Source organism: Dendrobates tinctorius, unplaced genomic scaffold, assembly GCF_039654945.1.
Source record: "Dendrobates tinctorius isolate UK_male_01 unplaced genomic scaffold, ASM3965494v1 ptg000241l, whole genome shotgun sequence".
NCBI lineage: Eukaryota > Metazoa > Chordata > Amphibia > Anura > Dendrobatidae > Dendrobates > Dendrobates tinctorius.
Window position 1 is genome coordinate 19,592,443 of NW_027361908.1, and position 23,040 is coordinate 19,615,482.

Consider the following 23,040-nt stretch of genomic DNA (forward strand, 5'->3'; position numbering starts at 1 on the left):
CAAGCTGGTGTTATGAAGTATTCTAATTTACTGAGATAATGACTTTTGTGTTTTCATTGGCTGTAAGCCATAATCATCAACATTAACAGAAATAAACACCTGAAATAGAACACTGTAATGAGTTTCACTTTTTGAATTGAAGAACTGAAATAAATTAACTTTTTGATATTTTAATTTTGTGAGAAGCACCTGTACAATCATGTCATCACACATACGGCAGATACACTTGTATACACACATTGCACATATGGTACATACCAGCCTGTGTCTTCTTCAGTTCTTCTAGACTCCTGCAGTGAAAGGACCTTTGACATCATGTTCAAATGATGCCCCTAAGAGTGGGGGCTCTGAGAAATTGTCTAGTTTTCCCCCATCTTCCCCTAATGCTGACCTTGCACCCAGCCTGTCTCCGCTTTAGTTTCTCTAGCTATTGTAGTTAAAGGTCCTTAAGCGATTTTAACATTGGCATAGAAATCCTGGGTGCTCCTAAGAGAGTGGGAGTCCTGGGCAATTGACCAGTTGCCCTCCTCCCCAAATGCTGGTTCTGACTGTGACTAGGTCTTATTTTTTTCCATTACTAGGACAACCCCTTCTTGATCTGAATGTTTGGTCCCGATAAAATAAAAAAGCCTATACTCACCTTGCACGCTTGCACCATTCCCACCGTGTTGGCACTTGCTCTCCCCAGTTGTTATGACACGTGATCCCAATACCCATTCGGCACTGGTGTCACTGTCCCTGCTTTCTTACTACTTCAACATGAAGAGGAAGTCCAGGCTGCAGGTCATCTTTGACTACTTCTTTATGTTCAGGCCAGCCAAACATTTACCTCCAGAAGGGGTTGTCCTCGTAGTGAACAACGCCTTTAAGCAGCAAACTTTGTGAATGCTGAAATTTGTATCCTTTTGAAACCGTTTGGCATAACTGTATTTATGGATCAAAATCATCCATACAAGTTTGAGTCCTTGAAAAATCAATTATGGAACACATTGCCATCAGTGTGCTATCTATGATTAACACTGCAGAGGACAGAAGTTTTGCAAGTCACTGAAAAAAACACTGATGTTAAAATCGGACACACTTACCACATACTGATGAATATTGGACTTATGAAAAAATCAATGACAACTGAATTAGTGTTCTAGAGGGAGAAGGATATCACTCCATAAGAGGGATGCATAAATCAAGCGGGTGCTTGTAGAGCTAAGCGCAATGACCTTCTACAGCCAGATCCAGGATGACTGTCTGTCACACCTGACACACCCCTGACAATTTTCTTCTATTATCCCTTTTGAAAATTGAAAACTTGAGTCCATAGTAACATTTTAGTGGAAAAAAAGGCAATTTTACCTTGATTTAGCCTAATGTTATACAATTCTGTGAATTGCTTGAGGGTTAAAATGCTCACTACACTGTTAGATGAATTCCGTAGGACGTGTAGTTTTCAAAATGGGGTCACTTGTGGGAGTTTCTCCTGTTTTGTCATGTCAAGAGTATTCACAATCTGGTCCAGCCAAAATTGCGCTCCAGAATTCAATTGTCTATCCTTCCTTTTAGAGCCCTGCTGTGTGCCCAAACAGTAGTTTTCCACCACATATGGAGTATCGGTATGCTCAGGACAAATTGCACAACAAATTGTATAGTCCATTTTCTCCTGATACCTATTAGAGTGTTAGCGACTCCTGGAGTGGACCCTCTGGGTCGCGGCACCAACCCTCCCAGGTCGAGCTAGCCTAGTGAGGACCACCCCCTATACAGGGAGTGTCAGGAGCAAGCCCCAGGGGATACGATACCACGACTGCTGGCACCAGGCGGCCGGCTCACAGGAGATACGAGACTATGTGACTGGAGGGTGCAGGATACTAGGGAACACAGGAGAGTACACGGGAGTGCGCTGAGTACAGGGTAGTGCTAGACGGGTACATGTGGGCGCATAAGGCGTGTAGCAAGTAACAGAACACAGGAATAGAGTGACTGCCAGGAGGCACGGCGGAGCAAGAAACAAGGGACAGGATACGAGAGGATGTGCCAGGAGGCACAACTGAGCATGAAGCAACAAGGGTTCAGAGCAAGTGCTAGGAGCACCACAGAATAGCAGACAGAGCAGAGGACCTGAGAACAGCGCACAGCCAGGCTGGAACACAGCTGACCCAGCCAGGAAGCACAACAATAATCAGGCACCTCCCCTAGGGGGAGGTCATCTGATATAGCACATGACTACTACTGGTTCCGGGTCAGGACCTAGCCAGAAAGCACATGACCACTAGTGGTTCCGGGTCAGGTCCTCCAATACCATAGAGAGGACCGAGCCCTATACAGCACTGACAGGAGTGCGCAAGCGCAAACGTGGCATGGAGGAGGAGACCCGGGGACGAGAGTTGCGCGTGCGCACCCGACGGGGACCCCTGAGGGACCGCCGTACTGGAGGGAGTGACGTCGGGGCCGAAGCCCCGCCTCCTGGTGAGCGCGGCATAACAATACCCATGTGTAAATGAAATATATTTTTGGATAAATCAACATTTTTGAGAAAAATGTATTTTTTCATGGTTCAACAATAGAAAAATCTGTGAAGCACCTGTTGGTTCAAGTTGCTCACCACACCTCTAGATATGCTCCTTGAAGGGAGTAGTTTCCAAAATGGGGTCACTTTTGGGGTGTTTCTACTGTTTAGGTACATAAGGGGCTCTGCAAACACGGCAAGGTGTCTACTTCAGCCAGTTTTGTGCTCCAAAACTCAATTGACGCACCTTCCCTTCTGAGCCCTACCGTGTTTTTTTTTTTTTTTTCTTTCACATTTTAATTCCTGTGAAGCACCAGAAGGGTTAATAAACTTCTTGGATGTGGTTTTGTGGACTGTCAGGGGTACAGTTTTTAGAATGATATTCCTTTAGGTTATTTTCTGTCACATAGGCCCTCATTGTCAGTTCAAATGTGATGTGGTCCCTAAAAAATGTTTTTGTAAGCTTTGTTGGAAAAATGAGAAATTGTTGATCAACTGTTAACCCTTATAACTTCCTAACAAAAAAATTGTTCAAAAAATGTTACTGATGTAAACTGGACATGTGAGAAATTTTATTTTTTAACTATTTTGTATGATATAACCCTCTAGTTTAAGGCATAAAAATGAAACCTTTCAAAATTGTGACATTTTTTAAATTTCCCCCAAATTTGATATTTTAACAAAAAAACTCAAGTCATATCAAACTAATTTTACCACTTTCGTGAAGTACTATATGTCACGAGAAAACAATCTCAGAACCAGTCAATTCCATTATTACCACATGAAATGACAGTGGTCAGAATTGAAAAAAAGGCAGGAAGTTGAAATTGTCAGGAAGTTGAAAATAGGATTCAGAGTGAGGGGCTTAAAGTCTAAAATAAGTACTGGAGAAACATGAATTATTTAAACAAGCTGCATTGGCTTTAAAGAAGCACTTCAATCAAATTTGTATCCTCTTAAGATATTCCAATCATCATATTATATGGCACTGTGTACTTACAATTGCTAATTTTGCCTTTCTACTCAGCTAATACTTCTCTAATGGAAAACATTAGGTCTGTGACATCACATGATTAAAAATAGGCTTGCTGAATCTTTCCAAACTCTGCAGAAAAAGGAGATCTCTTTTCCCTGCATCAGTAATCACTGCCAAAGTCCCTGGCAGGGAGGAAGAGGGATCAGCTTGATAAGGTATTGAAGTCAGGAATGAGTCATGCATAGATAAAAAAGACTTCCTGTTTTTACATAGAGCAGAGATCAGAGAATTAACTGGGTAGAAAGGTAAAATGAGCAGTCGTAAGTACACAGTGCTATATAATACGATTGCAATATAAATTAAGAGTATAAAAACTTTGATGGGGCGTGCTTCTTTAAGTGGGAACCCTAATGATGGTCTAGAAAGCATTTCTCCCCATGAAAGAGGTAGAACTGTAGACTAAGGGTACCGTTACACCTAGCGATGCACCAGCGATCCTGACCAGCGATATGACGCGGTAAGGATCGCTGGTGCATCGCTAGGTGGTTGCTAGTGAGCTGCCACACAGGCAGATCTTACCAGCGACATCGCAGGGGACGGGGATCGCTACTTACCTGTCAGATGCGGCGATCCTGCGTCCTCCCGCCCGCGCGTCGCTCGTCGGCGCCACAGGAAGCGCAGCAGGAAGTGACCGACGAGAAATGGTCCAGGAGCTTCTCGCGCGATCAGCGATAACCAGCGGGGGACCCGGTCGGAAGTAAGTATCACATGCAGCGATATCGCTAGCAATATCGCTGCAACGTCACAAAATCGGTGATTTTACAGCGATATTGCTAGCGATATCGCAGTGTGTAACGGGGGCTTTAGTTGCCCTACATACTACTTTTCAACTATGACCAATTGAATAACTTGATCAATAACATGTTACGAATTTAAGTTCATCTCATCAGTATAAAAAGCTATACACCATCCAAACGTCCCAATTTATACATGACCCCTGTAGCTCTGTGGCAAACAGAGACCTTAGAATAACCCAGCAATTCTAATTTGGAAAACTGTTTTGTTTTATGCAAAGCTGGAAAATCAATCAGTGAAAATTTGCGTTCTATTGTTTTTACTGGCAACAATCTGAATATTTAAGATCTGGATAAAAATAAGGCATTTAGTCATATAACGATTTAAAGTGACATACCAGGTTAAGGCACTTTCTTTTTATATCGCCCAGGAAAATAAAAATCTTTTATGTACCGTACATATTTGTCAGTAGTTTCTACAAGACACCTTCTAAGCACGCCTGCACTCGGTGTGTTATCAAGCTCTGTTATGTGACACCCACGTAAATCTAGGAGTCTTTACTAATTATTTTTTTATTATTATACGTTCCTGGCTAATTTGAGAGAGAAAGGAATGTCCTGTTATAGCACACGATGCATTATGACAATTCCAGTCTACTGTACATTACTTGTACCAAACTGACAGATCTTTATGCTTTTTCTATTATGCCGGGGTCACACATGCGAGAAGCTCGCACAAGTCTCGCATCTCAATACCTGGCACTGTTGCCGGCACTCGGGACTGGAGTGCGTGGCTGCATGTATTTCTGTGGTCCCAAGTGCCGGCAGCAGTGTCAGGTATTAAGATGCGAGACTTGTGCGAGTTTCTTGCATATGTGATCCCAGCTTTACAGGGGTTGTCCACTACACAAACATCCCTTTGCAATTGCTATATTCCCCCGTATAAAATGAAAGCAGCCTGTACGTACTTCCGCTGCCAGCTTTGTTTCTGCACATTGGCGCTTTGTCTTTCGGAGCTTGCGTGACGTTATTTTTCCCTGCAACCAACCAGTGGCCCCTTCACTCTCACTTGCTTTGGACGTAACTGACATCTGGAGGGATTCAGAAAGAAAACAGAAATTCCCACTGCTTCCGGGTGTCAGTTTTATCCAGTTGACATCTACTATATAATTGTCTAACTCTGTAATGGAAAACCCGCTGCACTGATTGATCACGCCCAGCCGGCCGCGACCAATCAGCGCATTCGAATTACACACACCTCCATCGGGAGATGTGCGGCGTGGAGGGAGAGAGACAAGAATACCCGATGTGTTAGAATCGGGCCACCATCTAGTGAAAGATAAGCAGCTGCTTATTGGCTCCAGGGCTCACATGACGTAACAACGTCCCGAGAGACCAGGTGCCAACATCACAGGAACAACATTAGCGCCAAAAGTTAGCATAGGCTGTTTTTTTATGTACAGGGAATATAGGAAAAGCAAAGGGGATGTCTGGGTAGTGAAAAGCTCCTATAATAAGAATGCATGACAAATAAGCTTTACATACCTCCACAGACTGTAGAAATCAATATCAATTAAATTGATGAGAGCACTCCAACTTTTCTACATAGTAAATCGCTAGTATACAGCTCATCTTCTGTGGTGTAAGGCCCTCATCCACCTTAAGTAAAAGTTGTCTGACACCTGCGATTTTGGCAGACTGACCATCAGGTGTGTATGGAGACTTCTTGACTTTCCCCTGACAACATGATTGAAATATTATTGGACGATCTTTTTACTTTCAGGGAGCAGAAGCCTCTGCTAAGGCATCTGGTATCATCTTTCCCAATGAGAACAGATGAACGTTCATCCCATGTGTATGGGGGAGTTGGAAGATATAGCTGCCAACAGTTATCTCATGTGTTTGGCCAGTTTTAGTTGTGAAAACTAAAACAGGATCAGTAGTAAGGAAATACCATTCCATATTCCTAATTATGTTTTATTTTTTAACTGCCTGTAAAATTTAGATTTAGGCTGTGTTCACACACAGCGTTTTTTTAGCGGTTTTGACTATAAAACCGCTAAAAATAAGCTTCCCATTAAGTTCTATGCATTTTGCACTTTTTGTGCATATTGATGCGTTTTTTACCGCCAAAAAAGCACATTGCGGTAAAAAACGCAGCATGCTCATTAATTTTGCGGATTTTTCTGCGTTTCTGCCTAGTTCAATGCGTCTTGAAAATGCGCCGGAAAAAAAGCATCAAAACCGCGACGAAAACGCGAAGACAAAAAAGTCGCGGTTTCTGGGAAGGGAGTCAGGTTTTTGAGCAGAAATTTTCTGCTACGTGTGCACTTAGCCTTATTCTTGCTCCAAAAAGGTCAAAGACATTAGTAGGAGATTTTAAAGGGTTGTCAAACCCTTCTTATTGGGGTTGCTCCCAGTGGTGTAACTTAAAGCTTGTGGGCCCCAATGCAAACTCTCCAATAAGGCTCCCAACTAACACAAGTCTTTAACAGCAATAGTCTTTTCATATGGGTCAAAGGGACATTTGGGACCCCATAGTCTCTAGGGTCCGGGTGCGATGGCAACTTTGACACCTTAGTGAGGGTATAAGTCCCATAAAATATTAATTATGTTACCAACTCTACTAAAAAGACATAGGGCAAGGTTTTTAATGAATTGTCCAGTGAAAAAAGGTTATCACTTCTCTATCAAGGTAGTGTGGATGACTTGTTCAGTGGAGCATTGACTGCTGGGACTCGCACTAATCGACAGATAAAATCCCAAAAATAGACCAAAATTATAAAGGATACACTTCAAATTATAATAGAATCCAAAAAAGGGACGTGTAGACGCAAGATAAAATAAAATACATTTTTATTTGTTACATAAATATAAACCAGTCATAAAAAATGGCATACACATAGGGGAACTAAAACCAAGCGGTCTACATCAGAGAAAATGTAATATAATCTCACATACAATTTGACAGGTGTAGAGCAACATGGCCACATCACATGTGGATTCCAAAAATTGGCATACGAAATATAAAAGAGTAAAGTGCCAAGTGCAAAAAAATAAATTAGAACTTAAACTGATGGGTCATGTAAGAAAGTCAAAAGTGCCGGTGCCTGATATACCTCCAAGTTGCTGCATAACCATCAGCAGAACATTTATAACTGACCGTCAGTAAATTATAAAGTGCCATAGCACAGAGATGGATTAGGTCATAAGCTAATGATTCATATGATAATAAAAGATTGCAAGTGCCCAATGTATCAGCAAGTAGCTACATAACCATTAAGCTGGACATCCACCATAACTGACTGTCAATGAATAATCATAATTACTGTGGGGTAGACCTGATAGGGAGGATGCCCCGATGCGCGTTTCGCTTGCCGCTTCTTCTATTTTACATCAGCACAATTTTTAAAACTTTTTTTTGTTAGGAAGTTATAAGGATTAAAAGTTGACCAGCGACATGTCCCCACATGTCGCTGGTCAACTTTTAATCCTTATAACTTCCTAACAAAAAAAAGTTTTAAAAATTGTGCTGATGTAAAATAGACGTGTGAAATGTTATTTATTAGATACTTTGTGCGATATGACTCTCTGATATAATGGCATAAAAATTAAAGGGTTGAAAATTGCAAAATTTTCAAAATTTTACCAGATTTCCGATATTTTTCACAAATAAACGTAAGTCATATCAAAGAAATTTTACAACTATCATGAAGTACAATATGTCATGAAAAAAAGCAGTCTGAGAATCAGTGGGATCCATTTAAGCGTTCCAGAGTTACCTCATAAAGTGACAGTGGTCAGAATTGTAAAAATTGGCCCGGTCAGGAAGGGGAAAACCGGCTTCGGGGTGAAAGGGTTAAGCATAATGGAGTCAAACTATTTGTATTTGCCAAAGTTAAGCATTTGTGTAAAAAAAAAAAAATTTTCTTGCTTTTGACATTTTCTTCAGTTTAACCTTTTAGAATATTGTGGAACATTTATTAAAGCAACTACATCAGAAACTGGCATAAAAATCGCTAATTATGGAGCACGCCATTTACATGCTATCACTTGGAGATTTGGTTTACTTTTCCTGTTCGCGACACACTTAAAAAGGATGCAGCATCGAAGAAAGTGGCTTTTGGCTAGCGTAGATTTGTACTTCTGGGACAGGCACTTAGGTCAGAGAGTGCGTTTTATCTCTTGTGTAATGTGCTGCCTTAGTAAATCTCCCTTAATGTTCCATAGTAGAATATTTCTGTACATACATTAAAAATGACTTATGATTGCATTTGTGGTCTTTTCTTTTTTGAGTTTTTAGTATTTTGCACCTTTTTTTTGTTTGTGCCCGTTTTAAACTCACATCTTTGTGTTCGTCCTTGCTTTTTCTTTAGTTCATCAATGTGAGCAGAGTTTGGAGTTTTGCTTGATTTATCAATTGTAATTTTTCAAAGCATAGCAAAATTTGGCTTAAATGTACCCCAGTTTCCCCCTGTAGTGATTTTTATGTACTCCTGAAGCTTTTTTTGACATTTTATCCAGAACATGCCACTTTCTAAATTAAAAAGTTGCAAAACAGGTTAAAGACGCAGAACTTGTTTTAAACTTTTTTTTTTCAAAATTCATGCAGAGCGTGTTTCATTTAGATGAATGTGCCACAAAATTTATGATTTAGCGAATCCTGCTTTGAGCAGGGGGTTGGACCAGATGGCCCAGGAGGTCCCTTCCAACTCTACGATTCTATGATTCTAAAATTTGTCAGTGAATGCCACAAGACAAAAAGAAAATTATTTTAAATTTTTTTTTTGCAAGTGATGAATTTCAGCCTGTACATCTACACTGCCATTCAGAATAGAAAGAACTTGGCAATCAAGTAACTGCAGTGAATAGAAACACGTTTAATAGGCAATCCTTGTTAACGTTTCGGTCCTACAATGGACTTTCATCAGAGCTGATTGCCACCTGGAAGAGACCTGCATTCAGTAACACTTAGGACCACGACGCACGTCGGTACAGAATGGTGCTCTGTACACTGACATATGAACTCTGTGCACACAGGTCTGTACATGGGCACAAATAGTTTACTTGTTTCTTGCTCTGACTCTACATTTACCTGGAACATTTTCATTTACTTTGGTGTTAGTAGTATTTGACGACATTCATAGTAAGTGTAAGGGCTTGGTCACACCATGCTTTTTTACCACGTTGTTTTCCACATGGCTTTGCTCCGGAAAAATTGTAGCATTTCACAGTACCAGGAAAGTGAATGAGTTTCTGAAATTTCATTTTTCAATTGCGGTTTTGAACTTTCAAATCTTTTTTTTTTTTTTTCAGATCTGCATGTCGATTCTTTCGACTTTGTTGCAGCGTTTTTCACCCGTTTAAATGAATAGGGGAAAAAATGCAAATATATACGCACATAAAAAAAAATATAAAAATGCACATTTTTCCTACCAACACTGATTTTTGCGGCAAAGAAATCTACAAATAATAATCGATGTGTACATGTTTACTTTTGTTGCAATGTTTTCCTATGCTCTTTGCAGGACATTTGTACATGTGCAATGTCTGTCACTGAGCCAAGAGACTTTTCAAGCTTTCAGATCTGTTGATATGGCGTTTTTATGTGCCTTACCGCCTATTTTTTTTTTTACATAATTTCAAGTGTTTTTTAATGAGTAACTACAGTATTTTCAAGAGTTTCTTCAAGATGTTGTATCATTTACATAGCACAAAGAACGCTCTATTGAATGTAATGGTGACTTCCCCTTCCGTCTCAATGCTGTGACCACCTGTATGTCTTAGTCGAACTCTAATCACTTATGTCTATGTTGGACAGGATTTTGTTGCACTTACAATAAAACAAATTGCCTCCAATTGCTTAATACTGTTCAGCTGTACACGGAACGGGAAGATTAATACGAGCCTTCTAAAATGGGAACCAGAACGCATTAATGAAACCGTTAAACAAACCCTGTTTAATCAGCTGTAAAAATGATCATGAATAATGGCCCGGCGGGTGGAAGGCAACATTGTAAAGGGAAAATAAATATTGTGCCTATGTATACATTCCCAGTACTGTACATGCACATAGATACTGTATATAGAGTGTACTGTGCAGCCAGACATCGCATCTGTAAGTGCTCGCAGAACATGTCATCCTTCATCTGACCTCCAGAAGGCATTACTAATTCATGCTAAGTGTTTTCTGGGGTAGAAATCAGATTTCTAAGACCCAACCCAAACTTTATAGTGTATGTCCGAAAGTATTCTACTTAAAGCCTCAGCGTCTGTGGTGTTTATCAAGCTTCCAAAAGACAGTTCTTGTGCTTCTTTCACTTCCGGAAGCAGTTTGGATATTCGCGAGTATGGTAATCTAGGACAGTTCATATCCATGTTATAAGTCTGACCCTTTGGTCTAAAGAGAATCTGTCACCAGATTTGGGATGTCCTGTCTGATAGAAAGCGTAAAGTTGTGACAGAAACCCTAATTCTAACAATATGGCATTTACATTCCCATGCACATTAAAGTCAGATGATATCGGTGGAATCGTCCAGTGGTATAATGTGTATATAGAAGAGAAGGATTCTGGCTGTATAATTAAAATGGGCCATCCTTTTATGTATTTTTTAAATCAGATACATTTTTATTGAATTTTTCAACATACAACAAAAGACAACACTCATCCAACCCCCCTCCTTGTTCCAGACCACATAGCAATTAGCAAGTATCTCATTATATTAATCAACATATTTAAGCTGAAGGCGGCAATCTGTACACTCGTGCAAATAAACATTGTGAAAGATAAGTCCCAAGTCTCCAATTTCTTTAGTTTTCACCTGAAACAGGAAGGACATTATGGAAACATATTTTACATTGGGGGAAATAAGTATTTGATCCCTTGCTGATTTTGTAAGTTTGCCCACTGACAAAGACATGAACAGTCTATAATTTTAAGGGTAGGTTAATTTTAACATTGAGAGATAGAATATCAAAATTGAAATCCAGAAAATCACATTGCATGAATTATTTAAATGTATTTGCAGTAAGAAATAAATATTTGATCCTCTACCAACCATTAAGAGTTCTGGCTCCTACAGACCAGTTAGACGCTCCTAATCAACTCGTTGCCTGCATTAACGACAGGAGTCTTACATAGTCACCTTTATAAAAAGGCTCCTGTCCACAGACTCAATTAATCAGTCAGACTCTAACCTCTACAACATGGACAACGCCAAAGAGCTTTATAAGGATATCAGGGACAAGATCATAGACCTGCACAAAGCTGGAGTGGGCTACAAAACCATAAGTAAGACTCTGGGTGAGAAGGAGACAACTGTTGGTGCAATAGTAAGAAAATGGAAGAAATACAAAATGACTGTCAGTTGAAAAACGATCTGGGGAATCATGCAAAATCTCACCTCATGGGGTATCCTTGATCATGATGAAGGTGAGAAATCAGCCTAAAAACTGCACAGGGGGAACTTGTTAATGAACTCAAGGCCGCTGGGACCCCAGTCACTAAAAAAACTATTGGAAACACATTACACCGTAAAGGTTTAAAATCCTGCAGTGCCCGCAAGGTCCCCCTGCTCAAGAAGGCACATGTGCAGGCCTGTCTGAGGTTTGCTAATGAACACCTGGATGATTCTGTGAGTGATTGGGAGAAGGTGCTGTGGGCAGATGAGACAAAAATTGATCTCTTTGGCATTAACTCAACTCGCCGTGTTTGGAGGAAGAGAAACGCTGTCTATGACCCAAACAGCACCATCCCCACTGTCAAGCATGGAGGTGGACTACTTCACTGCATCAATGGGAGAATGGATGGAGCCATGTACCATAAAATCCTGAGTGTCAACCTCCTTCCCTCTGCCAGGACATTAACAATGGGTCTTGGCTGGGTCTTCCAGCAAGACAATGACCCAAAACATACAGCCAAGGCAACAAAGGAGTGGCTCAAAAAGAAGCACATTAAGGTCACGGAGTGGTTTAGCCAGTCTCCAGACCTTAATCCCATAGAAAACTTATGGAGGAAGTTGATGCTCCAAGTTGCCAAGTGACAGCCTCAAAATCGTAATGATTTAGAGATGATCTGCAAAGAGGAGTGGACCAAAATTCCTCCTGACAATGTGAGCAAACCTCATCATCAACTACATAAAATGTCTGACTGCTGTGCTTGACAACAAGTGGTTTGCTACCAAGTATTAAGGCTTGTTTGCCAGAGGGATCAAATACTTATTTCTCACTGCAAAATGCAAATAAATTTATATACTTTATGCAATGTGATTTTCTGGATTTTATTTTTGATATTCTATCTCTCAATGTTAAAATTAACCTACCCTTAAAATTAGAGACTGTTCAGGTCTTTGTCAGTGGGCAAACTTACAGCAAGGGATCAAATACTTATTTCCCCCACTGTATATGCATCACTCCAAGGACCTTAATCAGACATATCTCGCTTGACACAAGTAATAATATTGCCCAGCACCCCCCAAGTAAGGCCATAATATCCATCCCTTGATGAATTTTCCAGTCCTCCCATATTTTACAGAATTTTTGCAGGGCTTTCTTTTGATATACTCCTTCTAACAGACGTAGCAGTAAATTAATTTTTTCCATAAATTCCCTAAAAGTAGGTGGTACCCTGTTTAACCAGTGCCCTGCTGTAGTTTTACTGGCTTGATATAACGTTCTTTTAAGTGCCAGCCTTGTTTGCATCTTCAGCAACCCCGTACACAAAACCCAAGACACAAACCAGAGGATGCTTAGGAATCACAACCCTAAACACTGTGTTTATGTGGTCTATGACTTGGGTCCAGAAATTCCAGATGGAACCACATGACCAAAACATATGTAGCAAATCCGCAGGGCCCGAACTGCATCTCGGACACAAGTCATCCTCTTACCTCAATTTTATGCAGGAATTTGTGAGCCCTGTATACCTCATTCAGCAGATCTACATCTGTGACAGCCTTTGTGCCTCACTATTGGACAGCTGGGGAATCAAGAATAATGTTATCCCACTGCTCATTGTCTGTTACCCCAACATCCTGCTCCCATTTGTCTTTAAGTGTCAACAGATGCTTATCTATAACCTGGGCAAGGAGTAGTTGACAAAATCTAGAAATTGCACCAGTAACACAATCCTGGTTCCCAACCATAGAAAACCTCTAACCTGAATATTTCCAGCAACTTTTGGTTTTGGCCATCCTTTTATTTGGTGCAGAAATAGGCCGCAACTAGAGGAATTTGTCAGTGGTTCACTCCTAGAGAACACGGGAATGTTTTGGCAAGCGTTCCTGTCCATGGGGTGGTCAGGAAAAATAGCTGTTAGCTAAATGGTTAATCATTAGTCACGTTGATAACGTGGAAGCCAAACAGTGAGCTTAATGGTTCTCCGAACGGCCTGTTCTGTCAACGTTGGTTGAGCCGCCGAGCTTAGTAAATAGCTGCAGTGCTTTCAACATGATGTCAGCTCTGGAGACACGGCTCTGGACCTGTGAATGATGAGTAAAGCGCCCTTTTAATGACATACTGCAGCCAGTTGACAGGAGTTTTCTGAAACCGACAAACCCCTTTAATGAGAGTTTGTGTTATCTTTTTGATCGTATTGATCGAAAAATGTGTAATACAGTCTAAGAGGTTGCCCAAGTATCTGTTACTGGATCACTAAGATCTGATTTTTATTGTTTTTTTTTTATTATTATTTTGGGGACAGTATTAAAAATATATAATTATCCAAAATACTAATTTTTCAGGAAATTTGGCAGTGTTTTGCTAACATTGAGATAGTTGGTGATTCCGGTAGCAGTGCAGTACCATCTGCTCTAGTATTGGATAGCTTGCTTGTAAAGGACACATTTGTGATAAGATCATGTTTTGGCACCTTCCTAATATGTTAGTACTCTGCGGGTGAACCCATGGTTTAGTTTATCTGCTTTATTTTGTTCCTCATTTTCAGCCTATTGTTTGGGGCACTGTCAACCTTCTCCATGCCTCGCATTAATGAAGTCCAGATGAAAGTTTGTGCACTTTATGGCTAAATAAGTCTGTTTTTAAATTGCTCAAGATTTCAATATTTAAGCATTGTTTCCTATTTCAATTTTCCACAAAGAGGGCCAAAAGATTGTGTACAGCAATTGACTTAATCAGATATCTCTGGTCTGAAAGACTTCTTGAAACAATGTATGCCTTAAGGCAGGTTGTGTCACCACCCACACAGATAGCTTTCTAGATGATGCATTGTTTAATAGAAGAGTGAAAGAGCAAAGTGTTGCTAATACTTCAGTGCCTGAAATGCGTTGCTAATGAGAAACACAACTTTCCATTCACCTTGTATGCTCCAGCTATGCCCCAATCCAATTTGCAATTCTTTTATGTAATTGTGTTATTTATTTTAGTACAGAGCCTGTAAAAATAGAGGTAAAATTTTAACCCTTCTTTCAATTACTGGTCATGTGATGATAGACATATAATGGAGTGATCAGTTTTCATTAGTGTCTTGATGTGAATCGTTGGTTTCTGTTCCAGTTCCTCCAAATTTGGATCCTTCTGACAATGTTTCATAAAAAGTTAAACCCTTCACGACCCATGACTCCTACGTAGGCGTCATGAAAAGTCGTGCCCAAACGACCCATGTAGGCGTCATGCTATAAATCGCCCTCCTGCGGGTCGGGTGATCGGGGTCACTGGAAGGTCACCCGACCTGCACAAAGAGGACACACTAGAGTTAATCCTAGGGGGCGTGGCTTAGCCCCCACATGCCTACGATCGCTCTGATTGGCTGTTAAAAGTGAAACAGCCAATCAGAGCGATTTGTAATATTTCACCAATGAAATTTGGTGAAATATTACAATCCAGCCATGGCCGATGCTGCAATAGCATCGGACATGGCTGGACACCGACGCCTGACCCCCCCCCCACCGATCGGTCGCCGCCGTCATCATCTGCTCCCCCTCCCCTTCCTATCGCTCCCCCCACCTTCCAATTCCCCCCGGTACCTCCGATGTCCTGATGTGGCTCCCGGTGTCCCGCCGTCCAGATCATGGGCACCGCCATCTTGCAAAATGGCGGGCACATGCGCAGTGCGCCTTCCATTGTCCAAGATGGCGGCGCCCATGAATTTGCCGGCTGCCGATTCATTTTTCATTTTGATCACTGTGATAAACTCTCACAGTGATCAAAATGAAAAAAAAAAAGTAAGTACACCCCCCGTTTATCACCCCCATAGCCAGGCACAAACAATAAAATAAAAAAAAATATATATTTTTTTCCATTTAGGGTTAGAATAAGGGTTAGGGTTGGAATTAGGGTTAGAAATAGGGTTAGGGTTAGAATTAGGGTTAGAAATAGGGTTAGGGCTGGAATTAGGGTTAAGATTAGGTGTGGGTTGAGATTAGCGTTAGGCTTGTGGTTAGGGTTAGAGTTGGGATTAGGTTTAGGGGTGTGTTGGGGGTTAGGGTTGTAGTTAGGGTTATGTTAAGGGTTGGGATAGTGGTGTGTTGGGGTTAGCATTGGAGTTGGAATTGAGGGGTTTCGACTGTTTAGGCACATCACGGGGTCTCCGAATGCGACATGGCACCACGATTTATTCCAGCCAATTTTGAGTTCAAAAAGTCAAACCGCGCTCACTCCATTCCGAGCCTCGACTTGTGCCCATACAGTGGTTTATCCCCACATATGGGGTATCAGCGTACTCAGGAAAAATTGCACAACAACTTTGGGGGTCTAATTTCTCCTGTTACCCTTGGGAAAATAAAATATTGGGGGCTAAAAAAATGATTTTTGTGAAAAAAAAAAAAAAAATTTTATTTTCACGGTTCTGCGTTATAAACTTCTGTGAAGCACTTGGGGGTTCAGTGCTCACCACACATCTAGATAAGTTCCTTGGAGGTGGTCTAATTTCCAAAATGGGGTCACTTGTGGGGGGGTTTCTACTGTTTAGGCACATCAAAGGCTCTGCAAACGTAACATGACGCCCGCCGACCATTCCATCAAGTCAATATTTCAAAACGTCACTACTTCCCTTCCGAGCCCCGACGTGTGCCCAAACATTGGTCCCCCCCCTCATGTGGGGTACCAGCGTACTCCGGACAAACTGGACATCAACTTTTGGGGTCGAATTTATCCTGTTACCCTTATGAAAATAAAAAATAGCGGGCTAAAAAATCATTTTTGAGGAAAAAAAATGATTTTTTATTTTCATGGCTCTGCGTTTATAAACTTCTGTGAAGCACTTGGGGGTTCAAAGTGCTCACTATACATCTAGATAAACTCCTTGGAGGGTCTAGTTTCCAAAATGGGGTCACTTGTGGGGGGTTTCCACTGTTTAGGCACATCAGGGGCTCTGCAAACGCAACATGATGCCCGTAGAACATTCCATCAGTCTGCATTCCAAAATCGCGCTCCTTCCCTTCTGAGCTCTCCCATGCACCCAAACAGTAGTTCCCCCCCACATATGGGGTATCGGTGTACTCGGGACAACTTGCACAACAACTTTCGTGGTCCAATTTCTCCTGTTAGCCTTGTGAAAATAAAAAATAGTGGGCTAAAAAATCATTTTTGAGGAAAAAAATTATTTTCTATTTTCATGGCTCTGCGTTTTATACTTCTGTGAAGCACTTGGGGGTTCAAAGTGCTCACTACACATCTAGATAAGCTCCTTGGGGTGTCTAGTTTCCAAAATGGGGTCACTTGTGGGGGAGCTCCAATGTTTAGGTACACAGGGGCTCTCCAAACACGACAACGATTGGAGCTAATTTTCCATTCAAAAAGTCAAATGTTGCTCCTTCCCTTCCGGGCCCTGCCGTACCTCCAAACAGTGGTTTATGACCACATATGAGGTATCGGTGTACTCAGGAGAAATTGTCCAACAAATTTTAGGATCCATTGCATCCTGTTGCCCCTGTGAAAATGAAAAAACTGAGGCTAAAAGAAAATTTTTGTGAAAAAAAAAGTCCTTTTTTTTTTTTTTTTTTTTACAGATCAATTTGTGAAGCACCTGGGGGTTCAAAGTGCTCACTATGCATCTAGATAAGTTTGTTAGAGGGTCTAGTTTCCAAAATGGGGTCACTTGTTGGGGAGCTCCAATGTTTAGGCACACAGGGACTCTCCAAACTCGACATGGCAACCGCTAAATATTCCAGCGTATTTTCCATTCAAAAAGTCAAATGGCGCGCCTTCCCTTCCGGGCCCTGCCGTGTGCCCAAACAGTGGTTTATAACCACATATGAGGTATCGGTGTACTCAGGAGAAATTGCCCAACAAATTTTAGGATCCTGTTACCCATGTGAAAATGAAAAAATTGATGCTAAACGAAAATTTTTGTTGGAAAATTTAAAATGTCCATTTTTTCCTTCCACATTGCTTTAGCTGCTGTGAAGCACCTGAAGGGTTAATAATCTTCTTGAATGTAGTTTTGAGCACCTTAAGGGGTGCAGTTTTTAGAATAGTGTCACTTTTGGTTATTTTCTTCCATTTAGACCCCTCAAAGTGACTTAAAATGTGAGATGGTCCCTAAAAAAAATGGTTTTTGTAAATTTTGTTGTAAAAATGAGAAATCGCTGGTCAATTTTTAACTCTTATAACTTCCTAACAAAAAAAACTGGTCAGAATTGCCAAAAATGGCCAGGTCATTAAGGTCAAAATAGGCTGGGTCATGAAGGGATTAAACACAACTTTATTTGTCTCTTTGTCAATTTTAGCCTTGGCCTCCATATTAAAAAGCTTAGGCTGGGATTTTCCCAATATTTAGCTAGTGGGGCGTTAAAGCGGAGAGTTGCATGTGCAAGGTTCAAGTGCAAGTTAAGATATAAGCACCGTAATTGGAGGCAGCGATGATGTGATCTAGTGACATGATATCACTGCTGCAGCTGAAACATTGAGACTAGAGTAGCGGCGGCAACCTGGCACTGGACCCAGGGAGGCGGAGTAGTATTGGATTTTCTTATTTTACATTGCAGAAAACATTTGAGGTCCACTTTTGTTTTTAAAGCCTACCTGTAAAAAAATTAGCAAAGAGAGTGAGCCGTGGTGTGAAACCAAAGGGCAAGATGGCGGTGATAGGGTGAGCATATTCTCTACACATCTTGTTGCTCAAAGGTCAGGCACAACACAAACCTGGATAATCAAATCTCCTGGACAACTGCTCCACCTATAGAACCAACCAAGGGTCAGATTGCAGGAAAGTGCAGAAAAACAAACAAACAGAGGGTAAAAGGAGTGTTGCCAGTAGCCGTAATGAGGGCTGTAGGAATATGTATTTTTTATTGGATAAAATCATGCTACGCATTTCCAAGCCGATCCGGTTTCTTCATCAGGCATGTCAAACACAGGCCTAGTTTAAATATTCAAATTATGAGGTTACGTCACTAAGTGACCAACACACATGATGAAACATTTCTTGTCTAATTTGTATCATTAATTTGAATATTTAAGTGTGTTTGAGTAATTTTTTGACTTGTCTGATAAATCAGGGTTCCCCAACTCCAGTCCTCAAGGCCCACCAACAGGTCATGTTTTCAGGATTTCCTTAGTATTGTCCAGGTGATAATTGCATCACCTGTACGATACAAGGGAAATCCTGAAAACATGACCTGTTGGTGGGCCTTGAGGACTGGAGTTGGGGAACCCTGCGATAAATGATCCACTCTGTTTGGAAACGTGTAGCATGTTTTAATTTAAGGCATACCTGTCATTTAAAGTGATTTTTCTGAATAAGTCACCTTGTGTCCACTCTTCCATTTTCATTTTTTCACTTGCTTTTTTGCTCACTTGTGCATTCACCCTCTTGCACTCTCACACACTCACTTTCTCAAATGCAGGATGCTTTCCTGCTCTTTCACACTCCTTTATGAATTCACTGTCTAGCACTTACTCTTGCATGCACTCACGCTCACTTGTGCATTCACTCTCTTGCACTTTCTCTTGTGTGCTTGCACTTTGCATTCACTCTCTTGGGCTTTTTCTCACGCACTTTGATGCTCACGTGTTTTCACTCTCGTGCACTTTCATTCTCTGTCACTTTCACTCTTGAACCTTCACTCACACACTTTTTCACACTTGTTGTGAATGCGGTAAGCTAAAGATTAATTTCTTACCTTCATTTGTGCCATTGATTTATGCAATTTTTTTTTTTTGTAAATGACCGCTATAAGTTGACAACATACTGCTTAGTCTACTTTTGAGTAAAATAAGGGCTTGTCAACTCTTTGCTGGTACTATAAAACGCTGAGTTTTTTCCATGGCAGAAAAAAATGGCATGCTGCTTATTTTTCCCTTGCAGGTTTGAACCTTCTAAGCATTTTTTTCTTTTTTCAAATCTACAGCTTGTCCATTCTCTCAGCATTTTTGCAGCATTCTTCACCCATTCAAATGAATGGGGAAAAACACAAATAAAAATGTATAAAAAAAAAAAAACCTCACACCTACAATATGCGATTTTGCTGCATTTTTACTTTTTTTTGCAGCGTTTTTACTTGCTTTTTTTACCCATTCACTTGTGTGGGTGAAAAATGCGTCAGAAGATTTGAAAGAATTGATATGCTGTGTAAAATAGGGAAAAAAATAATGTGTCAAATGGGGGTCCGTCTTACAGTCCGAATTCAGCTTACCTGGGAAGGGATCTGGCACAGGTGGAGGAGTGGTCACAGGGGTCCTTCAGTGGTCCAGGCTCGTGCGGTGGCGACTCTGTGCTGGGGCAGGTTGGTTGTGCTGGAGCAGCTGGGCTGTGCTGGGGCAGGTGGGCTGTGCTGGGGCAGGTGGGCTGTGGTAGCTGTGCTGGGGCTGGGGCAGCTGGGCTGTGCTGGGGCTGGGGCAGCTGGGCCGTGCTGGGGCTGGGGCAGCTGTGCTGTGCTGGGGCTGGGGCAGCTGTGCTGTGCGAGGGCTGGGGCAGCTGGGCTGGGGCAGGTGGGCTCTGTGGGGTGAGGGTGGCGGCTCTCTGTGCTCCGATGCAGAGGCGGCGGCTCCGCCTGCATTTCCTCTAAGCCTGGAGGCCCCTGCACATCCCTTGCTGGCCGCCGCCATGTTACGGTGGCCTCCGGGAACACGGACACAGGGAAGATGGCCGCCTGTCCGGGGACGGCGCATGCGCAGGTTCAGATCTCATCCCGAGATCTCGGGGGACGAGATTCAAATCTCTGCAACGAGATCTCGTCCCCCGAGATCTCGGGACGAGATCTGAACCTGTGCATGCGCTGTCCCCGGACCGGCGTCCGTGTTCCCGGAGGCCACCGCAACATGGCGGCGGCCAGCAAGGATGTGCGGGGGCCTCTGGGCTTGGAGGAAATGCCGGCGGAGCCGCCACCCCTGCACCGGAGCACAGAGAGCCGCTGCCCCTGCAGCGGAGCACAGCCCGCTGCCACCACCGCACTACAGAGCCCCGCGGCACCCGCCTCCAGCCATGATCGTGTAGGTTAGTATATTGCAACCATAAGACGCACCCCCCACTTTCCCCAAAAATTTTGGGGGAAAAAAGTGCGTCTTATGGTCCGAAAAATACGGTAGGTGTGGAAATAACAAAAAAAAATATTTTGTGCATGAGTATTCCGAAATCACATTGATTATGCTGGTCCTGTAAAACGCTGCGTCTTTTATGCACCAGAGTAAAGAATGTTGCAAAAAACGCCACCTAAACGTGTTATGTGTGTAGCGTCCAGCAGCTGGGTTTTGGGTGAAGCTTTGATTTCACATAAAACGTGTCGTTTCATTCTGCCTTTATCCAATATTGGTTGTAAGATTTCTATTTGTGATGAGCGCCGGAGCCGTGCCCTCGGCTGCACCGTCCTGGTAAGGACCGCTATGCTTTCTGCTGAGTTTTTCCCATCTGATTCCTTCATGATTCAGCAGACACTTCCTGCGCTAAAGTAATTACTTGTGCGGGAACATTTGTCATTATTAGTTGATCTTTGTAGCATAGCATTATTGCTTGACAGCGGGAGAGCCGAGACAGGACCCATCCCGGAATACAAGCTTACTGCATCGACTGTTTGCAGCAGCTAGTAATGAGTGTGACATTGTCAGGAATGAATGGACGCACTTGGCATGCTGGTGTCAAGCAGAAAATAATATATTTCCTACCAGAAAAGTCATTATCATGATACTGTCTGCAAAAAATGGCATCAGTTCCTTTTGGTTTGCTAAAATGTGTTCAGGTAAAATCATACTGAAGATGTATTATATGTCTCTTAAAGGGAAACAAACGGAAAATGTGACCCTTGTTTTTGTTTTCCTATCTGGCAGCATGGGGTAACCTTGGGAATGTTCTGAAGAGCCAAAGCAAGATTTCTGAAGCCGAAAAAGCTTATAGGAATGCCTTGTACTACCGAAGCAATATGGCCGATATGCTGTATAACTTGTAAGTATTGCATGCTGGGTGTAATTCTAATGGGACGGAGCCCTTACGTGGGTATCTGGGCATCTAATGTGCTCGGCCCTGTGCTTCCTGCTCTACTGTGTTCTTCTGCTCTGTCTCCGCCTCCTCACTCACAGGCCCAGTGATCTCCGGTAATCTGACACCTTCCTTTTTATGACAGCTTTTATGGCTGTCTGAGGACAGTGACTTATACAGCCCATAGTCTAGTGTATAATTGGGGGGGGCTGGAAGTTTCACCAGTGTGGGCATATCTGTAATACTGTCTTGTGTGATACTGCCTGCTGAGCCGTGTATCTAATCCTCTCCTGTGTGATACTGCCTGCTGAGCCGAGTATCTAATCCTCTCCTGTGTGATACTGACTGCTGAGCCGAGTATCGAATTCTCTCCTGTGTGATACTGTCTGCTGAGCCGAGTATCTAATCCTCTCCTGTGTGATACTGACTGCTGAGCCGAGTATCGAATCCTCTACTGTGTGATACTGTCTGCTGAGCCGAGTATCTAATCCTCTCCTGTGTGATACTGACTGCTGAGCTGTGTATCTAATCCTCTCCTGTGTGATACTGACTGCTGAGCTGTGTATCTAATCCTATCCTGTGTGATACTGCCTGCTGAGCCGTGTATCTAATCCTCTCCTGTGTGATACTGCCTGCTGAGCCGAGTATCTAATCCTCTCCTGTGTGATACTGACTGCTGAGCCGAGTATCGAATTCTCTCCTGTGTGATACTGTCTGCTGAGCCGAGTATCTAATCCTCTCCTGTGTGATACTGACTGCTGAGCCGAGTATCGAATCCTCTACTGTGTGATACTGTCTGCTGAGCCGAGTATCTAATCCTCTCCTGTGTGATACTGACTGCTGAGCTGTGTATCTAATCCTCTCCTGTGTGATACTGACTGCTGAGCTGTGTATCTAATCCTATCCTGTGTGATACTGACTGCTGAGCTGTGTATCTAATCCTATCCTGTGTGATACTGACTGCTGAGCCGTGTATCTAATCCTATCCTGTGTGATACTGACTGCTGAGCTGTGTATCTAATCCTATCCTGTGTGATACTGACTGCTGAGCTGTGTATCTAATCCTATCCTGTGTGATACTGACTGCTGAGCTGTGTATCTAATCCTCTCCTGTGTGATACTGCCTGCTGAGACGAGTATCGAATCCTCTGTTGTGTGATACTGTCTGCTGAGCCGAGTATCTAATCCTCTCCTGTGTGATACTGACTGCTGAGCTGTGTATCTAATCCTATCCTGTGTGATACTGACTGCTGAGCTGTGTATCTAATCCTATCCTGTGTGATACTGACTGCTGAGCCGTGTATCTAATCCTATCCTGTGTGATACTGACTGCTGAGCTGTGTATCTAATCCTATCCTGTGTGATACTGACTGCTGAGCTGTGTATCTAATCCTATCCTGT

General features: G+C 42.3%; 1 protein-coding gene across 3 annotated transcripts in view; it reads left to right on the forward strand.

Annotated features, from left to right (window-relative positions):
- TMTC2 (transmembrane O-mannosyltransferase targeting cadherins 2) overlaps positions 1 to 23,040 on the forward strand; it is a 454,418-nt gene that overhangs the window by 261,858 nt on the left and 169,520 nt on the right. For all 3 annotated transcript variants that reach the window (XM_073556991.1, XM_073556990.1, XM_073556989.1), the window contains exon 4: positions 21,492 to 21,606. In XM_073556991.1, the coding sequence (XP_073413092.1) occupies positions 21,492 to 21,606 (115 nt within the window). The remainder of the gene's footprint in view (positions 1 to 21,491; positions 21,607 to 23,040) is intronic.